General features: G+C 38.1%; 1 protein-coding gene across 1 annotated transcript in view; it reads left to right on the top strand.

The window, feature by feature from the left end:
* The window catches only part of LOC150076795 (uncharacterized), a 34,874-nt gene extending 23,109 nt beyond the window's left edge, over positions 1–11,765 (top strand). Inside the window, exons 4-9 of the mRNA XM_090386100.1 lie at positions 2,893–3,075; positions 4,438–4,575; positions 7,146–7,201; positions 7,379–7,515; positions 8,105–8,229; positions 11,377–11,765. Coding sequence (XP_090242226.1) covers positions 2,893–3,075; positions 4,438–4,575; positions 7,146–7,201; positions 7,379–7,515; positions 8,105–8,229; positions 11,377–11,562 — 825 coding nt within the window. The 3' untranslated portion in view covers positions 11,563–11,765. The remainder of the gene's footprint in view (positions 1–2,892; positions 3,076–4,437; positions 4,576–7,145; positions 7,202–7,378; positions 7,516–8,104; positions 8,230–11,376) is intronic.
* Positions 11,766–22,956: the final 11,191 nt, after the last annotated feature.

The raw sequence follows: 22,956 nt of genomic DNA, 5'->3' as shown, positions 1-22,956 counted from the left end.
TACATGGATCTCCAGAAACCAGCGATCCTGAACACTTGTAGAATAATCAGACAGTTCCTCGACTAACAGTAATAATAATAATAATAATAGTAACTGGACCCAACTTTTTTATGCTCGAACCAATCGAAAACATTTCTGCACATCTGCCGTATTGCCCATTCATTCCTTCAATCAGAGCACGACAAAACATAATGTCGATTCTTCTGTTATAATATACTCTGCCTTACCATTAATATCCGGACACCCCTCCATGGATGGGGAAACAGGTCCTATGCATGCAACACGTCACAGACCTGCTATAAATATGCACACAAGGCTTCGAACGGACAATTCAAAAGTGGGCATGTAAGATGACACGTTCGACAGAATTGATCACCTCAACAAATGCTAGACACCGATTAACATGATGTAAGGAGCGCGAATCCTGGACTGTAGAGCAGTGGAAAACAGTCCTATGGACAGACGAATCTAGGTTCGCACTCTACCAGTCTGATGGCCGTTCCTGGTGTGGTGAATGCCAGGGGAATAATTCCTGCCGGATTGTATCCTCCCACAATGAAGTTTGGTGGAGGCAATGTCATGGTTTGGCTTGGGCCCTTGTATCGTTATCGACAAAACCATGAATGCTATACAATACCAGTACAACCTGGACAATTATGCACTTTCAACATTAATGACAGTACTTCGGGGTAGGGCAATACCTGTATCAGCAAGACATCGCGTCATGCCATATTGCTCGGGTCGTTGTGATTTGAGGACATGGGTATGGAAAAGTTGAATTGGCCAGCCAGAGTGCTCATCTGAACCCTATCGAGCATCTTTAGGATGTATTGCATCGTAGGGTACGTCGAGATCGCCCAAAGAACAAGGCCGAACTGGTGGCTGCGTTAAAGGCCGAGTGGAGGAACATATCTGACATTTATAGAAAGCTGGTTGAGAGTATGCCGCGAAGATTGAAGGCCGTAAAAGAAGCAAAATGTTTCAGCACAAAATATTAATGACACAATAAAAGCCCTTGTTTTGTCTGCAGAACGGTTTCCACAGTGGCCCTCCAAATCACTTCTGGCAAATTACCAGTCGATCCACACGATCTGCAATATACACGGGCCTTTGTTACCATATCTGTAAAAACAACGAACAGTACAGGGGACTGGAAACACCTGATATGAAAGTAGCAGTTTTTGCAATGGCTGTGTGGCGTATTTATGAAGATGCAGTGATGATTTTTTGTTTGTTTTTTGGACGTAGTACTGTGAAGGAAAGAAATAAAAGTTTTTGTTTATTTAGACGTGATATAAAAACATGAATAAAGTGGCCGATCTGTCTGAATTCCAAAGGTCAAATTGTTGGTGCATGTTTAGCAGGGACATCTGTGACTAAAAACTGCTAATTTTTTTCATGTATCCTAGCAAATGTATTGAAATGCAGACATGTAAACGGCAAAAGTGTGTGTAATTTATGTTTGTACAGTGTGTGTAATTTATGTGTGTGTGTCTGTGTTGTTTGGTTGTTTCTGTCCACTTAGGCACCAAGAAGGCACGAACTCGCCGAATATGACTTGGAAAGCCTGCCCACTGACCGCCTACACCACAGGGGGGTAGGAAACAACTAAGTATGTCCCAAACCACCAGCAGATGGATCCCTACAAATCAAATTTTTTTTTACCCTAAAAGGATAGAACTCTCAGTGAGTGGAGGAAGTGATATAACAGTAGGTGCAACTGTATCGAAAGTGATGTCTGCATTCACCAAGTACGGAAAAACAAAATCTGATATGATGAATTGTTGCAAAAAATCGAAGTTGACTGAGAGAGGCCTTAAAAGGATTGTAGGATCCACCTCTTTGTGGATCTCTCAGTCTCAGCAATCTACTTTCTAGCAAAACATTTCAGCAAGAACTTCATAAAGTTGAAATTTATGGCAGAGCCGCTATTGCAAAACCATTAATTAATGATGGTAAAGCTAGAAAGAGGATTCAGTGGTGTAAGGAGCACAAAAATTGAGCACTTGATGATTGAAAATCCGTCATATTTTCAGACGAACCTTCATTCACTTTTTCCAACATCAAGGAGAGTTTATGTTTGACGATTGCCAAAGGAAGCTCATCATCTTGACTGTCTTGTGCTAACATTCAAACATGGATGATGATCAACAATGATTTCGGCAGCAATATTTTGCAATTCTTTAGGTCTAGCCCTACCACCACCCCGAACAGGCGAATTAGTGCTACCTTGATATTGTCAGTGACCAGATTCATCCCATGGTGCAAACATTGATTCCCACAAACGATGCCATGTTTCAAGATGATGATGATGCTCCAATACACACAGCCAAATGTGTCCAGTGTTGGTTTGAGGGGCATAAAATAGGCTAAGCATCTCCCATGGCCTGCACAATCACCAGACTTAAACGTGAATGAATCACGGTGGGTGTATTTGGAGAGAGAGGGTAGGGGAAGCACATTTTCTCCATCTTCATCACTCAAGGAGCTTGAAACGTTCCTCCATGAAGAATGGTACATATTTTCTTTTGAGATAGTTCAAGATTTATTTGAATCCATTCCACGTATAATACGAGTTTACTTATAACTTTTATCACAGGGTGAAAACGCGCAGGGCGTTTCTACCCCTGTATGTATTATAGACATTGGACGCATCAATATACGTATGGTAAAAGGTGTTGAATCAAGGAATGTACTGTAGATCTCAAAAATAGGGCAATGATCATAAGCGAATTAGCAAAAAAGGTACACATTAAAAAATAACTTGCCTTCCACGTGGAGGTTTGTAAATCCCTTAAAGTCGATCGGAATTCAACGTGATCGTAATGTATTCTTTATAGTCTGTAGTGCATTCTATTTATAGTTCATCAGCTTAGTGTATCTTGCTTCCAGCTTGCAGGAGTCCATAGCAGATCATTGACCACCAAGCCCGATGGAACTTTTGATTTGGATGAATTAGTAAGCAAGATACTACCTCGCGGAGATCCACATTTGCCTTACACAGCTTTGATCTGTCTCGAAAACACTCACAACCTTTGTAGTGGTGCTGTTTTGCCAATGGACTATCTGGAAAAGGTAAATTTACATATTGTTGTATAAAAGTTTGTGTCATTTTTGTTATTTTGTAATAGGGGAAGGTTGCTTGAATTGGACCACGTAATTTTGAAGCTCAGTAACTTTCAGCATACCATAAATAAGTAAAATTATTCATATAAAATATGTGAAAAGGAGATAGAATAATTTTAATTGATTATGAAGTAAAAATATTCAATCTTTACGTCTTAATTTTTACCAATTTTTTTCTTAAATTGGATCACCACTACTGTTGCTAATATTGTACTAAATTCTTAATAACTGGTTATTAGCAAAAACAAATAAGTGGAACTCATGTTTTGTATTATATCACTGAATTTAAAACTATATTTTAGCAAATATCTTATGATTGTTTAAGAAATGTTATATCAACTTCAAAAAAATACATTGTATGGTATTTGCAATGAAAACCAAAGTAGTCAAATATAAAAAATTAAACCATTTTTTATTAAACGAATTTATTAAAAACACAAAAAGGTCAACTGTTAGCATTTTAATACAACTTTATTATTCCTGGATTCGTCGTGGCATGGACTTAATGAGGAGACCAAAGCGTGCCACAGGATACTGGTCCATGATGATTGACGAGGAATCCAGAAACTTTTGGAGATGGCAACTCGCATATGCGTGGAAATCAAGTTTTGAGTATTTGCGAGGAAGAATGGGTGGCCATTCGAATCGCTCGAGATCTTTCCGACTTCGAAAGTGGAACGATTGTGGAGACAAAATGTGCAGGTGTCAGTATCTCGATAACAGCCAACAATGCTCCATTCTGTGGTGTTACGAATCTAATGTGATCGGCTCAACAGTGGTCGAACAACCAGCCAAAGGACATATTGGACAGCAATGTGTGGTCGACACCCGTGGTGTGTGCCACGTGTCTCATCTTGTTACACAGCACAGTGGCCCAGCTAACTACTCAGTACAGTGTTTTATGTCTAACGGCCCCAGGAGTTCCCCCATCTCCACTAATTACCTAGTACAACACAGAAATAGAGACCAGTATTCACATGGACCATGTGCCAAATATTAGCTCGTACAGACTATGTTTATACTCTCTATCGTTATCAACCAAGTCATGATGACAGTGGATCCAGAAACCCTCCTCCTTTTGCCATAGTCTGTTCTGGAATATAAACAGATATTTTTGATACTTAAAGGACCTAAACCTATTGAAAATTAACGATAAAGTACTGGTGTCAGTAAATATCATAAGACACATGTATGCTAGGATAATACTGTTTTCTTTGCATTTGAGGATATTTTAACGGTTCATTAGTTCATTTAGTTCCAAATATCCATTGATGAACTTCAGTACAAATATGATTATCATATATTCTGCAGGTGTCCGAGATCGCAAAGTCTTATAAAATACCGGTCCATATGGATGGTGCAAGAATAATGAATGCTGCTACAAAGCTTAATGTACCTGTGGCGGAAATTCTAAAACATTGTGATTCGGTGTCTGCTTGTCTTTCCAAAGTAAGTCAGTACTACTCCAATAAGTCACTGATGATGATTTTTTTTAAAAAGTAACGTGTTCCAAAACATTTTTATTGATATCAGAAGCAAGTTAAACTTTGTTCACACCAGTATCAAAGTAAAAAAGTGAAACCTAGAGATTAAATAATTAAAATATACACTGTCCTACCATTAATGTCCGGATATTAATGTCCTATGCATGCAACAGGTCACAGAACCTGCTATAAATATGCACACTGGGCTTCAAACAGACAATTGCAAAAATGTGGGCATGCAAGATGACACGTTCAACAGAATTACATCAACAGTTCAACAGAATTGATCACCTCAACAAATGCCAGACGCCGATTAACATGGTGTAAGGAACTCCAATCCTGGACTGTAGAGCAGTAGAAAACAGTCCTATGTACAAACTACGAATCGAGGTTCGCACTCTACCAGTCTGATGGCCATTCCTGGGTGCAACAAATGCCACGGGAACAGTTCCTTCTTGATTGTATCCTCCCAACAATGAAGTTTAGTGAAGGGCAATGTCATGGTATGGGGCTCCTTTCATGGTTTGGCTTGGGCCCATTAGTCGTTATCGACAAAACCATGAATGCTGTACATACCAGGACATCCTGGACAATTATGCACTTCCAACATTATGGCTATACTTCGGGGAAGGCCTATACCTGTATCAGCAAGACAACGCGCCATGCCGTACTGCTCGCGTCGTAACAGAGTGGTTTGGGGACATGGGTGTGGAAAAGTTGGATTGGCCAGCCCAGAGTTTTGTCTGAACCCTATCGATCATCTTTGGAACGTATTGGATCGTCGGGTACGTGAAAGTCGAGATTGCCCAAAGAACAAGGCCGAACTGGTAGCTGCGTTAAAGGCCGAGAGGGGGAACATATCACCTGAAAGGTTTCAGCATAAAATATAAAATGACACAATAAAAGCTCTTTTTTTGTCTAAAGGTAGATGTCCGGTTGTTAATGGTAGGGCACTGTATATGAAATTAATTGCAAAATTAAGTTATATTGTTACTAAACGTTTGCTGTACGCTGTCCGACACGTCTCCGAAAGTAAGGTGTCGGCCAGCGGACTGGCGTCCGCTGGCCGACTGGCGTCCTGGGTAGCACAGTTGGTAGAATCGCCGTCCTCCCCACACCGGGTGGAAAACACCTAAGTTCCCGTCGATGACATGGGGAATTTTTGTGGGACTTTTTCACAGCGTTGCTGAGTTAGTCGGGCTCAGGTGAGGGTAGTATGATTTTTCTCCCGGAACCCGGAGTTTTCGTCCAGCAAACAGAAAATCTACCTCAGAACACACGCAATTTACAGACAGTATACATGGAGCAATATGGCCTTAGTCACTGATGCTCCTAAAATCCTACAACAACAACAGCGAGATTTATTTTTTTTTATTGAGCGTGTGAATGGTAAAACTCTTTTAGAGGCCAGATTTGCTGGCTCCTTTTTATTTATTTTTTTTTTACACTCTCCTTGACGCGGAATACTTTCTTCTTTCCTACTTTTTTAGGTGGGTTTATTCTGGCAACGTTTAGATTAGCATGTTTTTTCGCTCTTCTCAGTGTTGCTGCATTTTCTTGATTCCCTACGTTGTCTTCGATACACACGAGGGGTTAGTACCTGCCTCCCCGCGTTTGATATCTGTATAGTAGTGGCCCATCTCCTCGTGGTATGGATGGCTAGTGGAAGCAGCTGTCCTGGTGATTACTGCTTCCTGTTAGCAAATTAGCCATAAACAACTAAACGCAACAAGATGTACAGTATATCACAACGACCTAGCACTACTCTGATTTCTGGCCATTTTATAGAGTTCAGAATTTACTGTGGTGAATGTTAATTAACGTTCAGATACTCGCCTTGCATAAGTTATAATGCACTTCCATTATGTGTATCTCTATCAGTAACGTGTTGTACAGAGTTGGCATTGATGAGAGGGCTGAACCCCTAATCTGAAATTTCAATTCATGTTTAAAATTTCAAAAAGCATATTGTTCAAAATATTCAAATATAACACTACTTTGCATTTTGAAAAAAAGTCACTGACGTTTTCTCAATAAAGGGTGTTTCTCAATCATTTTTTTAATGCTGATTTCAAAAATGACTTCCTTTTTTTTCTATCATATCATGTTTCTTCAAAAATCACGAAAGAAAATTAAGATTTTTTGACTAAAGCCTAGAGAAAAGGAGTTTTGCACATTCCTTTTGTAAATTTAAAATTTTTATTAGATCATTGGGCACATACTGTGAAAACAGTTGAAGGTTGAACTGAATGTCTCCAGGCTTGTAAACTTCAGTTTCATCTTCAGAAGCTTCACTTTCAGCACTGTCTGCTGTTACATGGAGATGACCTGCCGATGGAATCGGCAGGTCATCTCCATGTGGGACTTGTCTAATGGTAGATGGAATATTAGAATACACAATGCCCTTATTACTCTGTATTGTATTAACTAAGGAGTAACCCTCTGTATTGCATTAACTAAATGGAGTAACCTTCTTTTTACCATTTTCCCACAAGTCTAACCTTATTACAGTCTTTGCATGCTGTTTTGTTTTAGGGACTTGGAGCTCCTGTTGGCGCAATGGTTGCTGGAACCTCGGAGTTTATTTCCAGGTGAGTCTGTATCATTCTCTTTCTCCCTCTCATGATTCTTTTTACAATGTCTTAACGATCACGTGATAACAAAATCCGAACGACATCAGAATTATAATTTCAGTCACTACATATATGTGCATATCTCAACGTTTAGAAGGTATTCATTAATTATATTTCTCTTATTCGTTTAATTAGGGTTCTGCGATGTCGAAAAGTTTTGGGAGGAGCCATGAGACAAACGGGGATCCTGGCAGCAGCGGGAATAGTCGCCCTGAACACTATGGTAGAGCGTTTGAAACTCGATCATGAGCATGCTCAAATCGTGGCAAAAGGTAGGTTGTGGATCTTCTGAATGCTTAACTCGACGTAGTTATCTTATTCTATTGATCAAGTATATTTATAGTTGTAATCTTTAAAAAGAAGCTGTTGTAGTAGGGTTTAAGGAACATTAGCTTCTAAGGCCATATTGCTCCGTGTATACTATCCGTAAGAAAATTGCGTGTGTTCTGAGGTCAATTTTCTGCTTGCTGGATGAAAAACCCCAGTTTCCGGAAGAATAAACCATAGTATCCTCGCCGTAGACTGACTAACTCAGTCACGTTGTAAAAAGGCCCATAAAATTTCCTCACGTCATCGATGGGACTCGAACTCATATGTTTTCCACCCGGTGTGGATTACAGCGATCCTATCAACTTTGTTACCCGAGGACTTATAAAGAAGTAATGTTATAATAAATCAGTCTTCATTTCCTTAATTTTACTTTCTTAGAAGATTTTCTTAGTCGAGTTGCTGCAAGTGACCATCTAATTAAAAATTATGACTGACTTCATCATTCAATTAGCTTACTTTAATTCTGTGTATATTCAATATTTTAAGAGATATTTCTCATTTTTCGTTAAAATATATTTATTTATTTTTTAGCTGTCAATTCTGTCGAGAGTAAAAATATTTTTGTGGATATGGACAAAGTGCAGACCAACATGGTAATTATCACTTTTAACACCGAGGTAGTGACTTCTGATAAATTCTGTGAACGTCTGAGACAGGTACGTTTCAAAAGAAATTTTTTAATTTGCATATCGATTACACATTTATTATTTAACAAAATAAATGCATAGTTATATACATATATTGATTTCCTATTTTACGAACCATATCGGTATTAGTAAGGTAAAATACTGCAAGGAAGCAGACTTTTCTACATCAGCATAAAAAAATAATAATAAAATCAAAATAAAACAGAATATTCTTACTAATCCCATTCCCACAAGATAGCCATCCCGATCTTCTTTGAACTTAGTCAGACTCACTGACTCTACAACATTGGGAGGTAACGTACGAGTCGTACTCCAGTATTGAAAACCTGTCCTCCTTAGACGAACTTCATGAAATCCAACCTGTTATTCGCTGAGATTTTATATTTGTGCCCTCTGGTTCTTGACCCGCGTACAAGAGAGAAGAGCACTTCCTCGTTTATTTTACTTGACCCTTTATACACATCAGTTATATCTCCCCTTAGATATGCATATGCCATTCCTGTCTACATGTCCAAGGCTGTTCTAAGCGCATTGATTTGCATTTATCACGAATTTAGTTGCCCTTCCCTGAAGTCTCTCCAGAAATTCTGCGTCTTTTTTAAGTGCAGTCTCCAGACCTAAATACAATATTACAAATGGAATCTAACAATTGTCTTATATAGAGGTTTAATGACGTCCTTCTCCCTACTAGATGTTCTATAAATCATGAACAGGACATCATGTGCCCCATCGAATGTTTGTGGAATGAGGTGAAATGAGATCTTTGGAGTTTCGCAATTTGCAACAACTGTAGGAAGTTGAGTCAATATAGAATTTGTCATCCTTGTAGCATGCTTTTGACATCGTGTTGTATCCATTCCACGAATCCAGGCTGTTCTGAGAGGCTACTTGCTATTGGATAGGTGTACCTAATGTTTCGGGCACTGGAAAGACAAGGCATAGATACCCCATATATTATGATTTTGAAGAAAATACTGTATACGAGAACGCTACCTCCTTTATTAGACTAGACAAAGACAGTAGCAAATTTAAAATCGAGAAAGGAGTTCGACAAGGAGACACAATATCTCCTAAGCTGTTTACTGCTGCCCTTGAGGAAGCTTTCAGAAGATTAGACTGGTCGCAGAAAGGAGTCAATGTAAATAGAGAGTACCTAAACCATTTACGATTTGCAGATGACATTGTGGTCAAAAGCCACGATCCCAAAGAATTAGAGGAAAATCCTAATCAGTTATACAGAATTAGTAAGGATTTTGGACTAAAGATGAATATGGCTAAAACAAAAGTAATGATGAAAAGGTATGCCACAGAAAGGGACATAATGATTGAGGGAGCAGTAATTGAAAAGGTGGAGTCATATACTTTTTTTTTTTTTTTTATGAAAACCCCAAACACGAAAGGTATCAAAACCTATAGTACTTAGTACCGTGCATGGTACTAAGTACTATAGGGTTGAAGGAGAAGTATGGGGGGGGGGATACCGGAAACTTTGCTCTAGAGACTAAACATGGGTTTCACCACTTCAAGCCTCCAATAAGCAAAGTGGTGGTATTTCACCGGTTGATGAAAGTCATCTACCACCTATAATTATCTGGGATAAGTTAGTTATTAGCTGTAATAATGATAAATGGCTGGAAGTCAAGAGAAGAATAAATTTTGGATGGATAGCATTCAGGAAATATAGTCACATACTGAAGAGCAATATCCCAGTTTGTCTGAAACGTAAAATAATGAACCAATGTATATTCCCCACCATGACTTATGGAAGTGAAACTTGGCACTCACCAAAAGAATGGAAGAGAAGCTAAGAACTACACAGCGAAGAATGGAACGAATTATATTGGGAATCAGACTGTTTTAGATAAGAAGAGAAACACATGGATTAGGCAGCAAACTCAAGTAAAGGACATCCTTATCAAGCCTAAAGAACTAAAATGGTCTTGGGCAGGACACATAGCTCGAAGACATGATGACAGATGGACTAAGAAAATAACAGAATGGTACCCAAGAGGAGCTAGAAGAAAACCTGGAAGACAACGGCAAAGATGGATAGATGAAATTCATGAATTTGTGGGTAGTAAATGGATGGCCATTGCACAAAACAGAAGAAACTGGAAAGTTGCTGGAGAGGTCTTCATCCTGGAGTGAATTGAAAATGGCTGATGATGATGATGATGACCTAATGTAATGGCCAGTGCATAAAAATCGACATGAAAATACCTGGGAAGAAACAGAATGAGAAAGTACAGCTATCCCCTAATATATGATCAGGGGAAAGCTAAGCATCATAGCCAGCATTTCGATAATCCCCTCAAACCAGCAAGGGGCTAATTTGAGCGCTGTAGCCCTATACCATGGCCCTCGTGGGTAGCACAGTTGGTAGGATCGCGGTCCTTCCCACACCAGGTGGCAAAGACCTGAGTCTGAGTTTCGTCAATGAAGGGCAGAATTTTTATGGGCCCTTTTCATAACGTGGCTGAATTAGACAGTCTCAGGCAGTATGATTTTTTCCTTCGGGAACTCAGGTTTTTCATCCAGCAAATAGAAAATCGACCTCAGAACATGCCAATTTACAGGCAGTATACAGGGAGCAATATGGTCTTAGTCGCTGATGCTCCTAAAACCCTACAATAATAACTTACACTATGACAATGAGTAAGTAAACAAATTCCTAGCCAACATTCCCCCCTCCCCCAAAGTTTCCAAACACTTTCTCAATAGGCCTGATGACAGGATTCAATGTGGAATCCTGAAACGTCTCTAATTATTAATGTAATATTTTTACACAATAAATTGATAACAATTCGTGGGGTAATAATTAGTATTATTCACATTTAATTAATTTAATAATATTATTAGTAATAATACCTTAATAAAACTTAAATAACTTAAACTAATAATTCAATATTATGAAATTGTTATATACGTAAAAGTCAATTTCTAAAATGATTGAAGAAAGTATATGAGACTTTTTCATTATTAAAATAAAAATATTTCTTTTAACAATTAATTATATTTAGTAGTTACCTAAATACAGAGAACATTCCCTAAATAAAATACTTTTTATCTTTTTTTAAAAACCAATATTTTGCATAGCTGATATTTTTATTAGCATTTGTTTTCAAACAAAATAACATTAAATATTTGCTTTTACAGACACCACCAGAGGAAGTCAAAGAGCTAGGAAAGGAAGTAATCGTTAAAATGGGTTCCCACTTTCCTGATAAGCTTCGTTGCGTACTCCATGTGGATGTTCCCCCCGAAGATATCAATATTCTAGTCAAGAAACTACAGTATATCATTAAGGAATTGGATACCCTTCACCCTGAAGTAAAGGGCTGAATTATATGGCTCTATCTTATAGTAAAGATTCTTAACAGAATTCAAGTGCTTAAATGTTCACCGGTGTTTACTATTCTGTAACAGTTTTGACTGTTTTTTTAAGAATGGCCTTGGTATCACACGCTTGGATTGGCTGCGGTATTTCTAGTTAATATTTAAATGTCACTGAAAACATCGTATTGTAATTAGCGGCGTAACTAGAGTGGGGCACGTGCCCTGATACAAAATTTGGAGGGCGCCATTTTATGGTTAAAAAATGCAAGGGGCGCCATTTTTTTTATTTGCCCTGGGCGCCGTTAACCCTAGTTACGCCCCTAATCATAATGTATCGTTGTGTACAGTCCGTATGTTCGTCAGTCACAATAAATCCTATCATGTGTTGCAATGAGTGTTCTTATTTAATATAACGATGGAATATTTGTTAGTTTTCGTGCGTTGATTTAGTTAACGTGTTCAATCTCAGTTCACTAGAATACAGTTTTTTAATCACAAACGCTAGGTGTGATTAAAAAGTGATTATTCATGCATTAAGAATCTGCAGATAAAATAACCCCACTAGGTGGCAGCGATCACAGTGCATTGATTTGGGATTTATTTAAACGTTTAATTATCATGAAGGGTAAAGGCAGAACCGGATTTACAAAGGACCTGGCTCCATTTAAAAAATCCTTTTTTAATGTTGTCAGTACTGCAGAGAGGAAGGCCTCGTACGTCTTAGAGCTTAGGGGCACAAAAAGTTTAAATCCGGCCCTGTGTAAAGGGAAGGGTTTTTCTTTCGGAAATGTGCCTACAATGGCCTCAAACCGCTTTTAAATTCTATACAGTGGAGCTAATGATGTTACCATCAGCACTAAATGGGAAGCATTCAAGGAATTAATCACACAAGCTACTAGACTTTTCAATACCAACTAAGAAATACTCCTTAAAGTATAGGCCTAAATGGATGACGAATGAGACTTGTGGCAGAGAAGAAAAATGCATGGGACGCATATAAATTATCTGACAACACGGAAGCATATGGTAGATATAAACTAGTCTGTAATTAAGTCACAAATGGGGTTAGGCAGATTACGAGAAATCTTTGACGAAGGATGCAAAGAAACATAGCAAAGTCTTCCTTACTTATGTAAACACCAGTTGGAAGAAGACGAATGAAATTAGATTTTAAAAAAGCTTTTGATACTGTTGGACATAAAAGACTGCTGTACAAATTGGAGCAGTGGGGTTTTAAAGGCAAGTTGCTGCTATGGATAAAGGGATAGTTCAGTTGGAGAAGCCAGAGAGCGGTAATCAATAGATACTTATCCTCTTGGACTAATGTTATTAATGCAGTGTCCCCTGTTTAGGAGTTGAGTCCATTGTTGTTTTCTATATTTATTAATGAAGACATATCGGGCTTAATCTCCAAGTTTACAGATGATGCAAAGGTTGGCAGGGTGGTATATGATGGCATGCTACTTCAACAGGATAAGAAAAGTTAAGCAGATTGACTAAGAAATGGCAAATGAAGTTTAACATTAACGAATGTAAAGTATTGCACATGGGTAGCAGTAACCCGAGAGTAATGTACCAACTATGTGGTTCTACACTTGGTATTGAAAAATGAATAAGATCCAGGAGTAACTGTGCGGTTGGATATGAAGTTCTCTGAGCAATGTAGACAGACTGCTAGTGCAGCTCATGGGCTTTTGTCAATGATATGTCATTTTGCTAGCAAGTATAAGGAGGTTATTATTCCAATGTACGCGTATAAGGCGATTGTCAGGCCAAATCTTGAGTACTGCAGATAGGTCTGGGGAGCCTCATTTTAAGAAGGATATAGAGCTGTGTAACGAGTACAGAGTAGGGCAATGCGATTGGTGAGGATTGGAATACAAATTGGAACGAAGGGGTGCTCTTAATAAGAAAGGCTTCAGTTCTGCAAATTGCAGCGTCTAGAGACTAGACACTGCAGGGCGATCTGATTGCGATGTTTAAGGTTAAAGATGAGATGGATTGAGCAAGCTCAATGCTGATGGGATCTTTCCTCTTGTGTGTATTCCTCAGAATACACACATGAGAGAGCACACATTCAAATTGAGAAAGGATGGTTGTAGAAAAGATGAGAAAGGTTGCCTTTAGCCAGTGGGTTGTGACTGCGGGAAAAAAAATTCTGTTCTGGAAGCTGATAGCTTCAATAATTTCAAGAAAGAACTAGAGAAACGATTTGAGGCGATGAATAAGTGAAAGGGAGAGGTTTTTTATTTTCTTCTTTTTGTTTTGCTGGTGCTTCTTAAACTTGCTTTCTTGCATCAGTTGCCACTACTAACATGAGGAGGGAGTCAAATAAATGGTCAAATATATACAGGGTGATTCACTACCAGTGCGACAAACTTTCAGGAGGTGTAGGGGGCACAAAGACGAATCGGAATCACATAGCATTGCAGGGTCCGAAATGCCTTCGTCATGCGGTAGAGGACGTTGAACGGGAGGTCGCGTGAACAGCGATCCCGCTGGAAGTCAGCATTTGCGAACCGTTTGTGTGGAAGAAACCAAGTAGCAAAGGTCCTCCGGAGTGGATAATCCGCAGGCTCCAATGATTGGAAGCGTTGCAGATGGTATGAACTCATTTGATTTGTTGACAGTATCCTCCATACAGTGGATTGGGAAATACCCAATCGTTGGCCTATCGCTCGAGTACTCGCACTCGGATTGCCTTCTGCAAGACGTAGGACATTCTCCTCATTGTCTGGCGTCCTCGTCGTTCGCTCACGATTCATGGTACCTCTCGTGAAACCAGTCTCACGTAACCTTCTGTGCACACGTGCGAAAATCGTATGATGAGGAGCACGCCTGTGCGGGAAACGTTCCTGGTACAAGCGCAGAGCGGTGCGCCCGTTACAGTCCGCAGCTCCATTCGCGAGATGCATGTCTGCCAGTTCAACGTTTGAATACTCCTCCATCCTACTGCCTCGGGAACCGGTTCGCAAATGCTGACTTCCAGCGGGATCGCTGTTCACGCGACCTCCCGTTCAACGACCTCTACCGCATGACGAAGGCATTTCAGACCCTGCAATGCTATGTAATTCCGATTCGTCTTTGTGCCCCCTACACCTCCTGCAAGTTTGTCGCACTGGTAGTGAATCACTCTGTATATATATTGACTGGAGCAGCAAAAGCCCAAGGCTTTGCATTATACGGCTTGGTATTTGTTATGTTAAATACAAACTTGTATTTGTTAAATCAGTGCAAGTACTTATTTAAACATTGGTATGACGTGGTATGGCATATCCTCGCGGGTTGTGAAATGGTTATAATTGCCGTCTTCCCACCCTGGGTGGAAATGGTCCGAGTTTGATTCCAGTGAACGAAGAGAAAAAAAAAATAGTAAAACTGCAGCCATTATCAATCCACTGCAGGATGGAAGCCTCCACGATTCATGGTGAGAAAAATGGACCATAATCTGCCACGCTGGTCCAGTGCGGGTTGGCAGATCAACCGTATTTAGCAGTCAGGTCTACTGAACCCCGGTCTACTCAAAGAGCGTTTGCTACTGCACTTCCGCCCCTGAAACTCAGCTAATTGGCTGTTTTACAACGTGGCTGAATTAGTCTGACGAGGGTGCCATGATCTTTTCTCCCGGAAACGCAGGTAAACTGACCAAAGAAAACATTGAATACTGACCAAAGAATATATACCATTCACGCGCTACACTAAAGTTATGTTGCATCAGTCACCATCAGGAATAATAACCATTTGCTAGCTTAAAGCACATCTAACCTAATCTAATACAGATGGTTATCACGTGATTATCTTTTCTCTAATAGTCATTGGTTCCATGAATTGGTGACCATTAACAATCTGCTGTGTAATGGTTTGTGTTCTGGAAGTTAAATAACCAAAATATGATAAGTGAATAAAAATAATAAATTCGTTAAGCAAAGAATGACTCTGAAACTGATATATTTTCAAAAACTTTTACTTTATACAGAACACTTTCTTCACAGATCAAATCTTCCCTTATACATAATAATTCGCATTTGTCTATTTTTAGTATAATATTGTAATGAAATAATTTATACAGTTTAAGTTAAATTACACTTAAAGTATATTTATTACTAATTGCCTAAGACATTTGCTTCGGTCGCAGCAATAAAAATCATCTTGTTATTTAGGTTGGAAGCTTGCAACTGTCGTCCTAGTTTTTCAGAATGCTCAACATGCTGAATGCCTTTGCCATCCATGCAGATGGCAAACCCTTGAAATAAAATTCATCGACATTCCACATATCTATTCCCGGAATACCATTCATGTCTTTCTGCAACTTACGAGCAACTTTATCGCATACCATTTCACGTAAAGCAACATGACGTAGTCCTTCGCAGCGTACACAACTTTCATAAAATTGTACTGGAGAGTCACAGGTACATTGTTGCCATAACTTATGTCCTTGGTGATGGGGGTTTATACGAATATGATTTGCTACACATGTCTGCCACAGGAGCGTATCCTTACTATCTTCAAATTTTTCGGCATATGCAACGAGCATGATTGGATCTAACTTATCAATGTCATGGATAAATGAAAACTGGTGTCCTAAAACTATAACAGATTCGTTTCTCTTTTTCATGATATCCATTACCTTGTAGAAATAATGAAGATGTTCAATGTAGTCTTGTAGAACTGACAAAATACCATACTTCCTCATCTGATCGGTACTTGCTCCTTCCCTGCTGGATGCAATTTCTTGGCATGCATTAGTTACGATAGTTGACCACAAATTACTCTCTTTTACAAAGGACATCAACTGCCTTCGACGAGAAATAAACACTGAGGGATCTGTATAAAGCTTACTATCTTTCTCTTCTGTCTGAAGGAGAATATCCGAAGGAAAATCACATGTCCATTGCTTATTCGTAGTAGATTCCCTAAACTTTTCCCAGATATCGGGATTCTGAAGCATTTGATGGTTCATGGCTATCTGCAAAAAAGCAATATATGATAAAATTATTCTCACTGATGTTAAGCAGTAATAACAGATTCAAATTTTTATCTTACTATAGTATAGCAAATTATTATAAAAAGATTTTCAGGATTAATAATTAACATAATTATTCAATTATCGAATTATTAAAATAACTGCTTCATTATTTCTGTAAAATGTGTGATTCCACAGTCGGTTTGTTGTTTAAAGGCTGGATGAAAAACTCAAGTTTTCCTTCTTTAGCCAAGGTGGCAGCAATAACCTCCTTGGCATTGAGTCTACAAGCTATGTACAGATATTCGTGGTGAAGCTAGCCCCCTTCCTGTTTGGTAAGGCAACGTAAGGCACTGAAGAAACCATCAACAATTGTTAATGCTTTCTGACTTGTTCTTTCAAATGATTCTAGGGCTCTCAAATGGATTTAAATCTCTGGATGGTGAAGGAAAGTTTTTCATGTATTCAGAGCGGTCTTATTAGTATATTAGTAGTGGTAAATAATCCAAGAAGCAGCTATTACATCATTAAAAAAAATAATCTTTCCATTCCTCCAATAATGATGTGTCTAGTTGTTTTTCTTAAATTTAATTTAACTATCCACTTCCACACAAAATGGCAGTTTGTTCTCACAATGATTCTCTGGTTGAAAGCAAATTTGTCAAATATTTTGCACATCAATCGTCTATCAATTTAAGATTATATCACTTAATGCGTTTTGTTTCAGAAAGAGTAAGGATGTCGTTAGCATTTAGTTAACTCAAGCCTTAAATACTTCAATAAGGTCTCCACGCAGGTGTCAAAGCGCTGCAATTTGCAGAAGTGAAAGCCTTCATGGTAAGAGTACTCTTTTGTGTCCTTGACCAATTTTATTGCTCTTCTCTCCATCCGTTCCCACATCCGTCTAAAAATGAGGCTTCTAGACTTGTATGCAGTATCTAGGAAGCAGATTAACCATTTCCTTATATAATAGGATAAACTTCCTGATCCTGTTGGCAAAATTTGTGTATATCATTGATACAAATTTTTTGTATAAGTCCATGAGCTGCCTAGCCACCTGTCTGCGCGGTAGCACAATGGTTATAATCGCCGTCCTCACCACACCAGGGGTGGAAAAGGCCCTAGTTCGAAACCCGTAAATGACGAGGAATTTATTGGGTTATCCCAATCCGTGGATGAGTTAATCGGTCTCGGGTGTGGACAGCTAGGTGTTTTCTCCAGGAAACTTCAGTTTTTCGTAGACCAGGGAAAACAGGCAATTTATGGACATATTACACAAAGCGAGATAAGTTCGGCCTTAATATGATGATAGGTGTCCTAGCAACCTGTCTGCACTGCTCAGAAAATTTCAGTTCGGCCTCTCCAATTACACGTAGGCTCTTTCGGTACCAATCTTTTAACCATCTTCTAATAATAACCCTTTTGAAATCCCTGCCCAGTAGACATTAGAACCCTGTAGTCTTGAAATATTTTGCTACTGAGTAAATAGGTCAGCAAAACGCTATTTGAAAAAAACCCAGCAGATCACAAGATAACTTTGGTCAAGATAACTTACCAAAGCGGTTTTTTATAATTTTGATATAAGGAAGCATCAGCATATTGAGTATATAATGTGCGCATATTGTATAGTCAATAAACCTGTTTGGTAGGATGAAAAATCCAAAGTTTCTGTATAAAAATTCTATGCAGCCCTCGCCTAAAACTGACTAACGTTTCTCGACTTTTTCCGGTGAATGCATTTGAATCAAAAGCAACAACGCTATTGATTGTACTCCTTGAGTGAAGCCTTTCCAGAGCAATGCTACCAGAGAGCACAATACTGTAGACAGCTATTGAGTGGAACATCTTTGAGAGACTACTTTCATACTCATACAGGTTTGTCGGTAATAATACGTAGTGGGAAACGGGATTCCATCAAAGCACACATATTTTCACTACTCCAACGACCCCTATCTCCTTCACTACACTACTCTCACGGCATTCTCCATAAAAAGGTATTTCCTTAAGTCACAAGAAGTTATCACCTTGATTACCGGGTTCTCTCTTTCAGCCTCTTGTGCTTGTTAAGGTAGTTTCAGTCGACAGCATTATATCCTTGATAATTTACGCTGGCAGACATAACACCTTAATTTACATGAATCATACCTCTTGTATGATTCATGGTGCTTAAGACGTATCAGCGACTTATTGTAGTGTATATATTGTCTGTAAGTTGCATGTGTTCTGTAGTCGATTGGACGAAAAAACCGAATCTGCGGAAGAAAAAACAGAGAAACTCTCGCCTGAGGCACACGAGTCTCGTTTTGAAAAAAAAAAAGTCCATAATTCCTCGCCTCATTGACAGGATTCGAATTAGGATATTTTCCATCAAATGTGAGGTCGGCGATTGTATCATCTTCATTACCATGGGAACCGGATGTCCCCATGGTGAAAATCTTTATAACCAACCTTTTATAGTGACAAATCGCCCAAGGAACACAAATTGTTTAAGGAACCCCACTAAAACTACTGGTTTGATCAAAATTGTTGCCGAGAGAAGCTTGAAAATCTTCGACTGCATAAGAGTCGTTCAAACAAAACAGACTTCCTAAATAAATCGTTCAGAGAGAATTAAAGTAAATACTTGCGCCAGCATATTGATTATAATCGCCGTCCTTCCATAACACGTGGAAAACAGTTGGGTTCGAATTTCGTCCAGGTGGTAAGAACTTATGAGCATTATGAGAAGTATCTGCATAGAAACGTTTAATAGCGGGAAAAGTATCTGCATAGAAATTTTAAATAGCTGTTAAAGCCCCATTGACTTTAACAATATCAGCAGTCATCTGGAGTGCTTTTTGTAAGTTTTTGGTATGTAGACAATGAACCTTGTTCCACTCTTTCTGTAAGACTGCGGCCAACCCTTTTCTTGAACTAGGATGCTTTCTGGTTCTCAGTTATTGTTTAAAAACATCCCAAAAGGGGTGTTCATTTGAATTCGGATGGCCACACTCAGGTGTATCTGTCTAATGCTTGAACTGAGTAGCATGATTTAGAACTAATTTCGGATGTCCCACTCTGCCACACACACACACACACACACACACACACACACACACACACACACACACACACACACACACACACACACACACACACACACACACACACACACACACCCGCTATGACCTACTAACATACCTCTTGCGAAAGGATCTAGCTCCTTTTGTCATTCCACTCTATTCCATCCAACTCTGAATCTGCATGCCTTTCATGTCCTGCTTTTAACTGAATTATTTCTTGGTATCTAACTGTCATATGACTTGTGGAATTAACTATTACTTTCCAGCAGAAAGGTTCTCAATGGGCGTTGGAGGAAGGATTATACCAAACACGCTAATGTTATGTGCAATAGAAATTATCGGTCACTTACTTTAATTTCCAGTTTTAAAATCGGAATTCACTGAAAAGAGCTCATGTACTTTATTCACAGATTCATTTAGCTAAATCTTACTTGGGAATGAAAAGAGATGAAGAAATCTGCAAAAAAGATGAAATACTGTCATTTCAAGGGTGTTCAAATCCAACGCGATATCTTGCTGGATATGAATCTTATCAAAGACATGAACTTGTATGGACATTTTTCATCCAGCAAAGAGGCAACCCGACCAGAAAACACAGAAATTTACCAATTGCGTTATATCTTCAAGTGGGTTGTCTGCTTATACAGCCAAATAAATATAAGTGTTATGATCTGCGGCTCAGGCAACCATACACAGCGCTGGGCTTAGCCGGTTGAAGCACCAAGATACCAAGTCAATTGGGTATTAACCATCTTTTCCATATTTTTCCCTTGTCTCCTTGTCCATTTCAGTTGATAGAGGAAGCAGAATTGGGACGTTCCGATTCATTTTATTGATTGTATGCCATATTTTAAGTGCCTATTGATTTCAAAGTCTTAGATGAATAACGATCCAGAAGTCTCGTTCCTGCGTGGCAGCAGTGATATCGTCACCCTCCTCCCAACACTGGGTGGAAATGGGCCAGGCTCGAATTCCGCCAATAAAGCGAGAAACATTTATGGGCTTTTTCTCACTCCGCGTCTGAGTTAGTCGGTCTCAGGTATAGAAAGTAAGGTTTCTCCCAGTAACCCTGATTTTTCGCACAGTAAAATAGGCAAATCGACCAGAGAACAAATGCAATTTATCGACATTTTACACATGAAAAGATGAGTTCTCGCTTGGCTCTATATTTTCTTCCGATCTAACTTTAGCTCATGTTCTCTTGTATTGTAGTAGCCTGTGTGGTGATGTAGATTCTTGAAAAGGTCACACTTTGTATGGGTATTCCACCATGGTCTAGGACAGGGGTGGGCAACCCGCGGCCTTTGTCACACACAAAGATGAAATAAAATCATTAAATAATCCTACTAACTTTTAAACTAATATTTTTTAAAATTAAATATTCAAAACGTTTTAATAATAAAAAGCTTTATATTTTTTTTTCACAATATAGAAACATTCAGATAATTAAAAAAGGAAGATACAAATTTTTTGATCTAAAAACTAAAATATATCATGTTTAACTTTTTCTATTTATTTAAAAATCGTTTTTATGTACCACAAATGATAAAAAACGAAAGCTATTTAATAAAAGAAAAATTCTAATCCTTTGTTAAGTTTGTTAAAATAAAAAAATATTTTTAACAGAGTTAATAATTTGACGAAAATAGTTTTTTTATTTTAAAATTTAAATTGTGACATCGTGATTTTTTATCTGTTGCTTTTATTTGTAACTGCGAATATTTTGACAACCGTATGTATTTTTGTCTCGAAATTTGTAATCCTGTAATTTCTTACGTTTGATTTCACAATTGCTTAATTTTTAGATTGCCCATCGTGTCCAAAAAAGTTAAAAAGGAAGTTGAATGAAGAAAACAGAACATTTAAAGAAGATTGGGAGATGCAGTATTTTCTTATTTCTGTGAAAGACAAAATGGTTTGTTTGATATGTAATACAGCACTAAGAACATTAAAAAAATACAATGCAAATCAACATTATCTATCTCACAAGGACCATAAATATGTAAAATTAGAAGGAGAAGCTCGTAAATCTGCACTTCAAAAAATGAAGAAAGAAAAACAGCACCAGGAAAAGGCTTTTGGAGCTTTTATTAAGCAAGGAACTTAATACAACCGATGTTATATACAAAATAGCGCATGTACTTGGAAAAAAAGGCAAACCATTTAGTGACATCGAAATGATAAAAGAATGAAGCAGTAGGATGTTTAGATCCGGAAAAAGTTGACAAATACAAACAATTACCTCTCTCAAGAAAAACTATAACTAATAGACAACACGAATTTGCTCAGAATGTAGGAGAACATCAGGTAATAATTCACTCTAAAGATGTATATTTTTCAATAGTGTTAGATGAAACCACTGATAGAAATTACTCTGCTCAAAATATTATTTATTCGTGCTATAACTGAAGATTTTCATCGTTACGAGGAACTACTGGCTTTGGGTACGCTCACTGGAAGGACTCGTGGAATTGATATTTTTAACAACTTTAAAGAAATGTGTCTTGAGAGAGGACTAAACTTTGGTAACCTGGTGAGTGTATACACAGACGGTGCACCTTCTATGAGAGGAAAACGAGAAGGATTCGTTTCATTGTTAAAAAAAGAAAAGCCCAATTTAGAAAAGTTAATTTCGTTCCACTTAGTATATCACACCAACCTTTGCGCTAAATCCTCCACATTGAGTATTTGTCCAATACTTTGGACAAAATTATTGCAATTGTTAACTTTATTCGAGTAAATGCTTTAAGACATCGCCAATTTCGAAGCATGCTTATATTGGATGATGAGACATATAATGTTGACTCGCCATATTATTTTAAAGTGCGCTGGTTATCAAAAGGACAATTTTTAGTAAAAGTTTTGGCTTTGCGAGAATAAATTAAAAAATTTTACGAGGAAGAACAACAAGAATGTGATTTATTAGATGAAGAATTTTGTAGAAATGCTGCGTTTTTGTGCGATATTATGGAAAAGCAAAATGAATTAAAATGTTTATTTGCGGGGAAAAAACAAGACATATACATGACATGTGGCAAAAAATTCAGGTATTTCGAAAAAAATAAATTTTTTACAAAACTCTTTTCTCTAAATCAGAAATATCTGGGGAACATTTCCCTCGTTTACAAAATATGTTAAAGGTGCAGAAATATGTTGTATGTGACACTTTCAAAGACTACATAACCGTATTGGACACGCTAATTGAAGAATACAATGATAGATTTTCTGATTTCGAAGAACATACTTTAGAAATGAAATTTTTAATGAGCTAAACTCATCAGAATGCATTGGTTTCGGCCGAAACATATTTTTTGATAATTAACTAATGAGATTTTTGGGTTTGTTTTTTATTAGATAACAACTGGATATTAGGCT

This window comes from Mastigoproctus giganteus, chromosome 12, assembly GCF_048544385.1.
Source record: "Mastigoproctus giganteus isolate SK-2022 chromosome 12, ASM4854438v1, whole genome shotgun sequence".
In the NCBI taxonomy this organism is placed as follows: Eukaryota; Metazoa; Arthropoda; class Arachnida; order Uropygi; family Thelyphonidae; genus Mastigoproctus; species Mastigoproctus giganteus.
The sequence above is the reverse complement of the archived record's forward strand: the minus strand, read 5'-3'. Positions and strand labels throughout refer to the sequence as shown.